Here is a 14525-nt window from a genome sequence, read left to right as displayed (position 1 = left end):
ATCACCATTGGCTGGTTGCATTAATGGTAAAGATTACATATTTACTAGTACATTACTCTTTTTGACTTTAACCTCCATTTCAATTATCAGAAACAAAATTTTTATATATATTTTTTTTTAACCATCAAATAATCTAAAATGTCAAATCTTAACTGTTATCGGTTAATAACTAACTTGGGTTTCCGCCTTTCTGGGTTGCTAGTTTCAGGTTGAATGTGTTGATTTGTGGCTGAAAGGTTTACATGTGAAAAACAGATTGCAACACTAACATAGTAACATGTAAAAATAACCAAGGTTATGAGTTGTTAAACATGATTAAATGAAACTTAATATAAGGCACAAAATTGATTGCACAATCACTCATACATCAAGAAAGCATAAAGAGTTAAAAGAAAAACTCAACATAATATATTATAAAATAATCTAAGACAACTTTCTTGATAAATTTTTCAATCCGCATCCTATGCATTTAAGCATGACTGTACCCGTTGCTGGCTCCGGCTTGACTACAAATTTAACACCCAAAAAATCTCTGATATTCCTGAGTGTTTCAATCCCATAAGGCACAAGCTTCCCTACCCGAACCTTTGATACATCTTGTGGGCATAATGCACATAAAAGAAATAACAAACCCTGAAATTCAAATAATACACAACTATTATAACAAAATACAAAATAAAATAAATAAAATGAAATTATCTCGAGGATAGATTTTATCTGGATCGTGGACGTTATCTAAAATTACATAAGAATTAGAGTTGGCAATTTCAAAACAATTACTTTCCAATGGATCAAGCCATGCTATATTTTGTCTCTAGCAGGTCGAACAGATTAAATTGTAAAACGAGGAACTTTAAAATAAAACACGTCAAACAGGTTCAAAAATTCACCAAAATGTATTTTAAACATTTGATTAAGGAGTGTTGTATTTCATTTATATACCCCTCAACTCCCGCAAAATATACATTTAGCAAAATTTGAAGTGGCCTATATGAAATCAAAAGAAAGTAGTTTATTTCATAAATAAATAGTTTATTATTGAAAAAAGTATAGTTATCGTGACCAAAATTGGCATTATTATTTATTAGAAAAACCAATAGCTTTAGATAAAAAGCATTTTTGTTTCTCAAAATGCAGATCATCTTTTTTTAACCTGAACCTGTTTGAGCCACTACCCAACCAACCCGACCCACCAATATTGCCACCTGTAATAAAAAAAGTTATGCATATAAATATGTGGAAGTCCAGAAACAAACCTGGTGCGTAGAATCTATAACACCACCTTGTTCAATCTCACCAAGTAACAAGGATGCAATTTCCTCACCGACTTCCTCTGGAGGCATAAGCTCTTTCTTTTCATCAATATCCATGTCATCCTTGCCTCGGGGAAAAGAAATTGTCGTGTCCACAGATATGAAACATCCAGATGTCGTTTCAGCAACCAATGATATTCCATAACCAGGTGAACTTCAAAACAAGAACAAATGTAAATCATTAAACCACGTGAATCATACAATGTTTCTATACAAAGTTATACATATGTAAATTTCTTAAATAACGCTAATAGTAATGAATAAATTTGGTAAAAATTTGGCTAAATAACAGACTAGGTGGGTCTGGTAAAAGCTTAAAACTGACCCAGGTGGCAAAATAGACAAGTTGAGTAAAAAGTAATAAAAAGTAAAGATAGGACCACGTGGCAAGATGGGTGAGTCAAACAAAAGGTCAAAACCGGTTCAAGAGTAAAACACTAATATTTCTGCAAATAATATTATTACAATAATAATCTGAATCTTTAATCAACCAATTTAAAAGAATTGTATGAATTAGAAAAAAAGTATGTGCGACTTTCAAAACCCTTGAGTCTCTTTTAGGTCTATATTTTTATTCAACACATTAACGGTCGACAAACCAAATTGACCCGTTTCCTAGTAAATGGGCTCTGAAAATACTTACTTTCCAGCTTCTGCACCAGCTTTATGATCAGCATGAATGTAAACATCAGGAAGCAATTGGTTAAAGACTCCTCTAGCTGCGTGAATTATTGTATTTTCAATCTGGCGTGATACACGAGTGGAGAAACTGATTCCCCTGATTCTTTTAACCATACCTTCATCAGTCCATGTGAGTGCCTACAAACCCAACCCAACCACGGTTATGATAATAAGATCAAGTTTTTAAACATTTGAATGTGAAAAATAATGAAACTTACCTTCAAACAATCATGAATAATAGGAACAGAAAGTAAAATTTCACCACCGCCTTTAGGAGCAACTCCCCTGCTCACAATCTTTAAATCCAACCCTTCTAATGGGACTCCAAATCGCTTCAACAATGGTATAGTGGTTAATCTAAATGTATCAACAGACGAGTCTTTTGAATCATTTGTGATACCTGAAATACAACACGTTGTCATTTGCACTAATCAACTTTTGCAGCTAAATCACTAGAGCAAAAGTACCTTTGAGCTTAATTGAAAGGGGCTTCTTCCCGAACAAACCAAGAACAATCAACGGCTCCAGAAAATAACCAATTGACCTACTCAGTCCGCAATCATGCTCCAGATATCTTCCACCCATCACTATCCCAGGCTTGTACTTCAACTTAGTACCTACCAATTCCACAAAATTACAATACTTTCATCCTAAATACAACAAGAACCGTCATATTGATTTATAAAGAACATCAAACTTGGCATTGCAAAAACAGAAAAATGACATGTAAGTCTTAAAAATCAATGCCTTTCTACTCATTTAAGAATTAAAAACTTGTACTTTCTGAATGCAATACTTATACCAGAAACTTATTTTCAAAAATCCAAGTCACTCTAGATTGTACTTTGTAAAATTTGACATCACAAAAGCTAATTTTGTCCCTACCCACGGTTGTAAAATCCCGACTAGGCGCCGTTTAATCCCTGTTTGGTCTAAATCAGTCAAAATAGAAAATTGTATATATGAAATTTGGTGTGTGTGTGTATATGTGTGTGTATTTGAAATTTTACATATATATTGCCATCTGATTAATCACTAGTCCCTACCCCACTGCCAGACTAGCGAGTTCTACAGCACAAACCTACCTACAACATTTTCAAGCTAAATACAACAACCACATTATTTAAATCTAAAAACAACATCAAATTTGATATTGCAAAAAGCTTCAAAATTTATTGCATTCCTGTTAATTTAAAAAACCAGACACTGTAATGCAATCAATATTTACACCAAACCCATGTCAAAATTCACAGTAAAAACAGTCAATTAAAATAAAAAAAAAAACACCTAGAATGAATGATTAATTACCAGTCTCGTTGATTTCGACAAGACAGTCATCAGAAACAGTCTCCAGAAGACGAAGAAACGACACCTCGTGAGACTGAAGCCCCGGCCACGTGGCGTCGGCGCGTATGTCTTCGATTAATATCGGAGTTGAAGAGAGAGTTGACAGAAGCAGTCGTTGCCTTAGGTTTTGACTACCCTTAAGCTTCATATACGATATCTTACCCATGTTCTAATCTTCCGGTAGCTTAAGCTCGGCGGCGGTGGTCTGCCGGAATATACAGATGTATTATTATTGGTTTAAAACCCTGAAGAAGAAGAAGAATCAATGGTTTTATACTTTATACCTTTACAAAGTTATATAAATGGTCCCTTAGATATTCAATTGTGTACATGTTTTATTTTCGGTTTGTTCAGATCGATTTATTCGGATTTGAAATTTTGAATTTTTTTTTGTCAGTGATATATGCCTGAACCGATCCGAATTTGCAATTTACTAGCCTAACCGAATTCAAACAGATTAGGGGTTCATCTAGGTCTTACTCTTTCAGTTCATTAAACTAAGAGTGAAGGGAGTGATCATCTAAAGGCGGTCAAACTACCTTTGGCATTGATCAATCTTGCACTATCACATCATTTTTACCTTCAACTACGTTGGACTACCCTAATGGCTAAAAATGGTGCACTCAAACTATCCTAAAGAATTTTATTTTTTTTAACTTCTAATATCTAAAAATGCACACATTATAGATTTAAAAACACATAATAATTAAACAACATTTTATTAAATAAAGCATATATAAAATTATTATTCGCAATTCCATCATTTTTTTTTACTTTTGTTATGAGTTCAAATGTGTCGTTATCGTGAGCGTTAATTTTTCCGACCATAACTTGGTGTTGTGTATGATCGCATGATACTCCCTCCAAAACAAAATAGTTCCAAACTCGTGGCCAAAAACCCAACGTTCGTTGCTCCACGGGGTCCATGCCTTCGAAAACATAGACCCATACCTTAGCTAATGTTGCTTCTTCTTCACAGCTAGCTCCATCTTCGTGACGCAATTTGTTAGGGATTTGGTTGAGGAGCTCCATGTAAAAAATTGTTGCAGAATATTGTGTAGATGTGTTTGGTTATTTATAAAGAAGAAGAAAATAATAATAATAATAATAATAATAATAATAATAATAATAATAATAATAATAATAATAATCTAGCAACAACTAGATTTTAACGATAAAAAAAAGGAAAAATTGCTCGAGGGATACCACACTAGCAAACACCCGCTGAAAAAAATAGGGGGTGGGGGTGGGGACGGTGTTCCTCGTGGGAAATAGTACCCCTTGCGGGTACCCGTCGCCCACTCCCTCCATGTAACAACTCGGACTTTTCAAAAACTATATATGTATTAAAACCCGACCTCTTTCAATGTTCGGGGATTTTTCCCTTCAATTATCATGTTTAATTTGAATTATTATATTATTTATTATTTATTATTTATAATTATATCTTTCTTAAAATTTACAAATTTCACTCAAACTTAAACTATTAGTTTATATTGTATTCATCAACAAACTCCAGGATTCATTTTGTAACTTGGGATTATAACCCATTTCACTAACTGGGTAATCCAAGACCCGGACCCGAGTTCTTGCCCAAATTCAAACCCAGATTCAGTTGTGGTTATCTTGGACCACAATTTACGTGATAATTTTGGTAATTGGATCATCTAACTTATTTTACCTACTATAATCGGTCTAATCAACCATTTAATCAAGTCAACACAATCAATTTTGATTGTTCTTCCGTAATGCTTGGCCGACACCTCTATGATCTTGTTGGACACGATATCATCAGCGATATTGCAATTAACTATCCAGATACATTCCTTATATCATGGCCGACCTTAACCATATATTTAATTATATTGTTTGGGCTGTTAATCACTTGTTTATACCCTCACCACCGTCGGCCTTGAACCTAATTTAATACCCATATAATCGTTTTTGATAATCCAATTAAACTCACAGTTAGCATCACCTCACCATCGCCAATCAAACCCCCTTATTTAATTAGATTCAATTGTTCGTTAAATGGTTCGTTTATACCCTCCTCGAGCCGGCCCTGTTTGGAACTCATTCACCCGCACCTGTTCATCATTTGAGGTAATTTATTTCATGGATAACATCACAGATCATCGTTCTACAAAACCCCTATGGTTAATTAACTCAAAACATAACGGATTGATCGATTAGGAAATTAGGGTTCTTAAGGGGTTTTGGGTAGTTTTGAACTGCTAGTCTTAAATATTATTTTCTGTCTCGCAACAACTAGCACACACAGCTCAGTTGGCTGGGTGTGTATGTGGGTTAAGTTGTAGCCGGCCTTCTGCGCGGATTTGAGTCCCGGCATATCCCTTTATGGCCATTTATTTTGTAATTTTTGTTTTAAAGTTTAAATTATATAATATTTTATTAATCACTTAAATTATATTATAACTATAATAACTAAACAATATTTTAACTAGTTACGTTCCCGAGCTCCGGTTAAAGTCGTATAAATACATGTATACTTGTGGGATTATTAAGAATTTGCTAAAGGTTTTAATTTAAAAAGGTTGTTTATTCAAAAGGATATAATTAAAATATATATCATACCTTAATATTTTATAAAACCGATTATGATTAAAGATTTGCATGTATATATGCATATTTATATATAGACTAATACAATGTAATTTATATTTTGTATTGTAAATTAATTTAGTTTATTAAAAAGGTAAACTTATTTTTATGTATATATATATATATATATATATAAAGGATTCTTCGAATTAATAATACAATGTTAGCGTAATAAATATTATAATAATCATCGAGCTTTCTTAATCGATCTAGTTTATTAATTTAGTGTATCCACATTCTATTTTCCTTTTTAGGCCTTATCGTTAACGCGCGTGATTTACTTTCGTCATTCTTATTGCTATCTATTCATTTTTTTTCGTCTATTGAGGTGAGTACCACATTCCCCTATTTTTACTCGTTTTATTATGTTTTGGGGACATATGCGTAAATATATTTCTCACATATACTTATACTTAAAACTGCAACTTTGTCTTATGTGTTAACAACTTATACCTTACTTGTTTATGTGCTTATTTGCTTTGTATGCTTCCGCATTCGAAGAGGTCCAACATAATCTCAGTCTAGTATGATCATACGCCAGTCGTTAGCCTTTGTGCTTCTTGACATCTCAGTTATACTTGCTCATTTGGTTAATTTGTTATTCTCATATGACTTCCTGCAGCTACGTATTTTGTTATATATACTATATGTACAACTAAACTGGTGTGTTGCTCACTCAACATGTGCTGTTGACAAAATTCTATTTTAAACGCATATGCAGGTTATCGTAAAAATTTAATGCAGGTTGGTGAAGAGTTAACGAAGAGCTTAAGTTAGAAATGATACGATCAAGATTTTAATTTGTAATTGTTGTTTGTTTAATGTAACACCCCGACCAAAGGCGGATTATACATCGGGGCGCCACATATTGTTTCATTACTCGTGACACTATTGGGTGTCAATATTTAATAAATACATTCATTCGCGCACGCGCAGAGTAAACACAGATAACACAAATCATCATAAATCAATATATTATAAATCATAATATTCGAACAGCAAAAACTTGTCTTGATACATTTTAATCTAGGTCCAAAATAATGAAAACTTCCTACGTGTCCACAAGCTCCAAAACAGCTACAGCAAACCTGAACATGTGTTAAAATAAACGTCAAACACTTGCGTGTTGGTGAGAAATCAAGTTTAATACAATACATAGATAACAATAAATCTACGCGCAACATGTGTATGTCTGGTTTTCAACAAGGGTGTAATCTGATCGGGACCAACTCTAAGATTCATAGACTGCCAGTGCTCACAATTGAGCTCACAAACAAGACAAACTGTGCATGTGCAAACAAAAGAGAAAATCATAAACGATAGTTCTCCCGTGTTCATCTAATGGTACCATGAGAACTGCGGAATAGACCGACAAGACGGTTAATGATCCACACATACAAATAAACAGCCAAGTCTACGTCCTCAACACATGGGATACTGCGCGACTAAAGTTCATAAACAAGTTTAAGACTCTAAGTTTGTATGAACACATGAACATCCCAAAACATTAAAAATAAAAAGGGACTAGGTACGAGATTACTCACTTGATAAACGATGCGGTGTAAGATAAAGCAAGAACCAACTTTAAACAAGCACAAGTTAACCTATAAATAAGATTATTGTTTTAATGATCGGTTTTAAGTCTTGATATAAGTTAGCATAAGTAAATTATTATATATATATATATATTACCGGAAAAGCAGGACAGAACAGGGAGGAAGACGGAGGCAGAGAGGGAGGCGGCAGAGAGAGCAAGGAGAACAGGAGAGATTAAGTGTTTTGTGTGTGTAGTGTTAGGAAAAATAATACTATTATTTATAGAGAAACCCTAGGGAACACATTCCCTAGAAAAAGGGGAAAAGATCTCAAAAAGCAAAAGATTCCAAAAGCAAAAGATATCAAAAGATATGGCAGCAGGGAAAAAGAGAAAAAGCTGACAGGGAACAGTAAAAAGGCATGGGCAGTTCAGAAAAAGGTACTGGTCAAGCATGGAAAAAGCAGATCTCAAAAGATAATGTCAGTCACTTTTTCTGCCAACCAATGGGGTTGGTGCGCATGCTGCGCCGAAAGTAACTTTTCAGACATAAAGCAGATTAGGTCAACAGCACAAAAGATAAGACAACACAGAAGCAAACGGCTAGATTAAACAGAAGAAAACTCAAAGGGTTTAGCGCGAGAAGGCTCGAGCGCGAAGGCAGACACAGAAGGTCAAGAGAGCGCGAGCGCGAAGGCAGACAGAACCAACCTTAACGCGTCGCGGAAAGAACTACATTTCTAAGCGCGCCGCGGGAAGAATCACATTTCTTAGCGCGCCGCGGGAGGAACTAAAATTCCTAGCGCGCCGCGGGAAGAACTATAATTCTTCGCGCGTCGAGGGATGAACTACGATTCTTAGCGCGCTGCGAGAAGAACTACAAATCCTTAGCGCGTCGCGGGAAGAACTACCGTTCTTAGCGCGCTGCGAGAAGAATTACAATTCTTAGCGCGCTGCGAGAAGAGTTCGTCTCGCGTATCGCTGAAACAGGTGGTCTTCACGCAGGATTCCTTGTAAGGGGTCTGGCGCGTGGAGCTGCGCAGACAACCTTAGGCGGGAAGGAACAAAGGACAAGCAAAGAGTTAGAAGAAAAAGAGGGAAACAAGGCGTAAGGGCGGGACGGCGACAAGAGGGAAAAGAAGGCGGAAAGAGAGAAGGAGAGGGACGGGACGGCGGAAAGAAAGAGAGAGAAAGAGGCGGGAAGGAAAATATATATATTATTATTAAAAGTAAAATATAAGTATAAATATTAAATCATAAAAGAAAGAGATCGGATCGGAGAAACGGGTACCTGGGTCGGGTCGGATCGGGGCAGATGTCACATTTAATAAGTTGTATTTTGTACTTGAATTATTTGAAATTATTAAATAGATATTGAAACTTATATTGTGCATGATAGTAACCTTGAGAGCTGTGACAATCATATCGCGCCCCGTCATTTCCACCGTAGGTTGGGGTATGACACTCCACCCTAATTATCACGTGAAAGTGAGCCAATTCAAACTAATTATGATATTGTAGGGTTAATTGTAACATCACGGGAATTTTGGGCCAAAAGTGACAATTTTCCAAAGTTAAAGGACCAATTCTGCCAACTTCCAAACCCCAAGGGCTAAAATGAAAAACCCGATTTCTTGTCCTATCGCGGTACGCGACGGGAAAAAAGACAAGCCCATCGCGTACCGCTATGGGGCTTGGCCAATGTTTCTAGAAGAAGTCAACTGTAACATCCCCAAAAGTTCAATCCAAAAATGGCAAGTTAGTAAAACTAAAGGGGTTTAAAAATAAAAATAAAAATCCTGATTTATTGACCCATCGCGATACGCGATGGGCATAGCCAAAGAGACCATCGCGATACGCGATGGTCCTTGATGACACATCAACACGTGTCACTCAGAGGTGACACGTGGTAGACGACGCGACACATGGCAGGCCACGTGTCAACACGTGGCAGAGGGTGGTTAAGACGATGACACCTGTCCGCCACGTGGCGACACGTGGCACTCTCTGAGTAACACTTGTCATCGCGATACGCGATGACCAAAAAGAAAGGTTCCATCGCGTATCGCGATGGGACCACTTTTCAGCTATAAATAGGAAGGCCTTGACACCTTCATTTGCACACCAAAATCTCTCTCTCTCTCTAAAAACTTTCTCTCTCTACCTTGTTTTCCGTGCCACCGACCCGAAAACTATAACCTCGTAATCCGCACCATATACAGATGACACCTCGAAGTTCGTAATGACAATCCCGACGACCGGCGCACCTCGTTTTGCGTGTCGACCTCGAAACACGGAACGACCTCGTAAACCGTGTCGACCCGAGACGACCCAACATTCTACCTCGAAGTACGTGCACGACCCGGCGACTCCCGAACGTTGCCTCGATTTGCGTGCCGAGGAGTTATTGATCAAGATTCTCAAAGTACGTGCAAGCGTCGAAGTGCTGCCCGAGAATCTAGAAAATAATAACCTAAGCAAGGTATGGGTTCTGCCCAAATAAAATATTATTATTCCAAAGACTTAGACCCTAGTCGGGGGTATAGCCTAGACCTTGATCAAAGTATAACAACTAAATAAAATTTCCTTATAATTAAGAAATACAAAATGGTATAAACAAAGATTATAGTAAATATATAGTTTCTTTATGATTGAGAAACTTAAGGTTATAGTTAAGATAGTGTTTCTTTATTTTTAAGAAACATAAGACTTAACAAACAAAGGTTATAGATAAATGACGTTTCTTCTTAAAGAAGAAACATATCATAGACATTTATTCTTCAAGAAGAAACGTAGCACATGGTTAGCAAATAAAGAGAAGGAATTCATATCAAACATATTTTATTCAAACAAAAGATCAATCAAGGTTTAAGCTGTCAAAACCAGACTAAAGGTCTGTAGCCGGATTAAGAGACGATCCGGGTATTTACATAAACCTATTTTATTATAGGTCAATCATACAATTAGTCAATCATTCATTCATTCATTCATTCACAAAGGTTTTCAAACGAGATCACCACATCATTAAGAACAGACAATCACATGTGAATACGTTAAACCTTTTTCAGTCAAGATAAACAGGTTGTTTATCCTAAACAAAGACAGCCGAATAAAGATTTATGGGATTACGTGTTCCCTATTAAAATACAAGATAGAAAATAAAAACAACTCAGACCGAGTACACATGTGTCTAGATCCAAACATAATCAATCTAGTCTATCAGTCAAGGCTACGTGGCCGCAGACTAAAGTTCATAGTAAAAGTTCTCCAATGGGTGTCAACTCCCGGAGAACCGTAATTGTGTGTGTATGGCAGTGGTACAAATCCCAGAAATAATAGACGTTTCTGCTGAGATTGTCTCATGAAAACTATCTTGTCAGTCAAAGAAAGATTTATAAAATATTTTTAGAGTCAACGATTCACCAGCATATCGCTGACGTATTTCCCCCCATGATTACAGGAAATAAAAGATAGTACAGGTAGCAAGGAATTATAGCCATCCAAGAAGATAGTTGCTCGCAAGGTAGAGATGGCTCAGTTTTTTTTTACATATTAAAATATTGTAAAACAATATTTAAACATGATTTGTAAAAACGAGGTTTATAAATCAAACACTCGGATAATTATTATCCGAGAAGCTTTTCAATTAAATTAATATTTATTATAAATAAAGGTTTCAAAATGTAAATTAATATTTTATTATAAGACTTCCACTAAAACTATGATATATTTTCAAAATAGGTACCAACTATTAGTCACACGCCTAGGCCCTAAGTGCGGGTGGGACATCAACAGCGTACGCGATCGCCGTTGAGCCTACGTCATCGCGTACCGCGATGACGTGGCTTGACACGTCTGACACCTTTTCACCACGTGTCCACACGTGGCACACGGGTCGCCACGTGTCCCGACACGTGGCCATACGTGGCACTACGTCCGCCACGTGTTAACACGTGGCACACCGTCTCCCACGTGGCTACTGTCTGCGTCATCAGGCCTACGTCGCGGTACGCGACGGGTTCTCAAGGACCCGGGCGCGGTACGCGATGGGACACCAGATTTGCCTATAAATAGCAAGGTCCGGTGTCTTCATAAATCATACCCAAAATCAGTTTACAATCATCTCTCTACTCTCTCTCTATACCTCGAAATTCGTGCCAACGATCCACCTCGAAAACCGTGCCCCGATTCCTCGAAAAACGTGCTATACCTCGATATTCTTACCACTCCCGTACCGACGTCCTGATGATCATTCTCGAAGTACGTGCCGTGAGTCGTTTGTGTCTCGAGTTGCGTGCCGAAGTAAAGTGGCGATCAAGACGAGGGTTGAAAAGGCTAAGCGGTGTAGTAGTATCTAGGGAATTATAAGCCGAGGAAAGGTAAGGCTTAATACCCGATTAAAATAATAATATAATATTAAAGGCTTAAACCCTAAGTCGAAAGTATATACCTCGAGAATAAATGATATAACAAAGAAAAGAAATAAAGAAAGAAATGTGTGTGTATATATGTGTTATATACTCTTTGTTATAGTTATTATTATTTAAGTATAATGTGTATTCATAAATAATAAATAAAGAATACGTTTCTTAAAGAAAAAGAAACGTCGGGTTTTAAAATAAACTAAAGGTTTATAAATAATATTTTAAAACTAAAGGTTTTAAAGTAAAAGATTATTGAACTAAAGGTTCATCGAGGTCATAAGACTAAAGGTCTTAAGCCGGATTGTATATCCGACTAATAAAAGTTATACTCGTACTATAGGTGCGAGATAGCAAGAAAGAGTACGCAAGGACGGTGTTGGAAACCGATCCCGATCAAGGGTGAATACGCCCCACTTTTACAAACTTGTTTTCAAATAAATAAACGTGTTATGTGTAAAACTTTACATGAGACTAAGTGTCTCTAAAAACATTACGAATAAGAGTAAAAGCCTAGCCCTCAGGCTGTAGTATACTTTTGTCTGGATCCTTATATATGTGGTTAAATGCGGTGGGCACATCGCACCACGCCTGGTCACGACCTCCAGCCACGATGGGCCGACCCAAAGTATGTTCGAGTGAGAATGACTTTGTGTATATTTATGGTACCTAAGTATGTCGGGACGCTGCGGTGTCTTGCTGGGGTGACCTATGTAGAGGCTCGAGTTTATAATGATATTGTTTTAACTTATGTTATTCCTAAGCCAAGATGGGCCGAGGCACGCGTAACCCTCGAGGGGTAACAAAGTAAAATGTTTTCGCGTCAGCATATTCACCAGCAAATCTTTGCTGACGTATTTTTATAACATTTTGCAGGTAATCAAGATTAGATCTTAAAGGACGAAGGCTCAAGAATCCGATGGCTCGGATAATTTTTGTTAAAATGATAATATAACTAAATGGTGGTTTTGTAAATATAAAACAAGTAAACGTAAATGGAACTTTCGTTCCATCTTTTGTTTTGTAAATATTTTACAACTTTGATCCTTTTAATTATAAAGAATTCCGCTAATTAACCGTAACTCTGATTTAATTACAATTATGGTACCAACTATCGAGTCGCACTCCTAGGCCTAAGATGGGGGTGTGACAGGTTGGTATCAGAGCCATCGATCTTAGCGAATTGGGTATCATAAAACAATACCTAAGCTTCGATCCAAGCATAGGAAAATAATTTACTTGTTTATTTGAATAGGGATAAGATTGGCTGGTAACCCTTTATTTCCCTCTTTACATTCTAAACCACCCATTAAAGATGTCGTATGAAAAGTTAATGGAGTATTATGATCGTGAAGCAAGAAGAGCAAGGAAATATTACAAATTCCCAAAAGACGTCATGGATGAAGACTACTTTGAGTCCTTCTTTAGCTAAGACCAATACGTTGAACATCCCAAACCGGTATACTTCCCCAGTACTGAGCAATGCCTAATTAAACTACCCGATAGTCCGCCACAACCAAGAATCAAACCCTCAAGACACTCGAGCTATCATCCACCCACAATGCCTATATACCATCCCTCCAAAATACCAACGTATCACCCATCGGAGATCCCTACCTACCAACCATCAGAGGTTCCGCAATATTTTCCAACCAGATATTTCCCAAATGCACACCCATCCTATACCTTCCTTTCAAACCGACCGATCAAGGAAGAACAGAAATCCCCATCCTCTGAGTGGATGCAATGCCACTCTGACCAAAGAAGGTGGCATACTGGAAGCTCTACCGCTCTTGAAGTCAACTCACAACCCACCAATGGCGAAGGATCATCCCGCAAACCAAGAATGAGGGTGACGATGCCCTACGAGAGTTTCAAGATGCCCGCGATGATCAACGAAACCACCCGGTATATGGAAGAGGAGGAAGAACCTATGGAGGAAGAAAAAGAGGATCCCGAAGAGGAGGATCCTGAGGAAGAGCCCGAACCGGAAGAAGAGCATCCCGACAACCCTAATGAGATGTCAATGAGTGGATCACTCACTTCCCACAACCCAAGCTACAGTTCCGTCGATCCGTATGTTCAGTATCTTGAGAAGATCAAGAACCAAGCTTCGTTAAGCTTTCCACCGTTCCAGGGTGTAATTCCAAGTGAAGAGGAACAACCAATGAGATTTGTGAGCAAAACCAAGCTGCCAAGACTTACCTCTACCTTGCATCTGACCAGACTTACGTCCCGTATCCTGAACCGAGAAATCACTTCGAGATGGTGACGCTGGGTTACCGCGACCCACCTCCACAGTACGGATACCCCGACGTTATCCCACAGTCATATGAGGAACACCTGGATCGCGCCTTACACGAAACCAACGATGTGAAGAAGAAGATGGCCAAGGAAGGGAAAAAGAAGAAGAATATGGGAGAGAAGCTTCTTCACAAATGCAACAAACTGACGAGGATTGTTAAAAAGTTTTTGAAGGACTGAGATGGTGGTGGTGTGTTTCAAGAGAAGAAGTGTGTGTGTGTACTCAAGTTTATGTGTGTAATCTAGTTTATGTGTAATGTGATGAATAATGTATGGACAAGAATATATATACATCGAATGTGA

At 37.3% G+C, this 14525-nt stretch overlaps 1 protein-coding gene across 1 annotated transcript; it reads right to left on the bottom strand.

The window, feature by feature from the left end:
• Window positions 1-393: 393 nt before the first annotated feature.
• LOC143546635 (putative RNA 3'-terminal phosphate cyclase-like protein) lies at window positions 394-3582 on the bottom strand. Its single transcript, XM_077038265.1, has 6 exons — window positions 3303-3582; window positions 2462-2611; window positions 2213-2394; window positions 1957-2132; window positions 1257-1467; window positions 394-633 (listed from the first exon to the last, which is right to left on the bottom strand). The coding sequence occupies exons 1-6, from the start codon at window positions 3505-3507 to the stop codon at window positions 424-426; spliced, it is 1134 nt and encodes a 377-aa protein (XP_076894380.1). The 5' UTR covers window positions 3508-3582; the 3' UTR covers window positions 394-423.
• Between the last annotated feature and the right edge of the window lie 10943 nt (window positions 3583-14525).

This window comes from Bidens hawaiensis, unplaced genomic scaffold (genome assembly GCF_021521415.1).
Source record: "Bidens hawaiensis isolate Kalapana, Puna unplaced genomic scaffold, B.hawaiensis_p1.1 tig00014406_1, whole genome shotgun sequence".
Taxonomy (NCBI): domain Eukaryota; kingdom Viridiplantae; phylum Streptophyta; class Magnoliopsida; order Asterales; family Asteraceae; genus Bidens; species Bidens hawaiensis.
The sequence above is the reverse complement of the archived record's forward strand: the minus strand, read 5'-3'. Positions and strand labels throughout refer to the sequence as shown.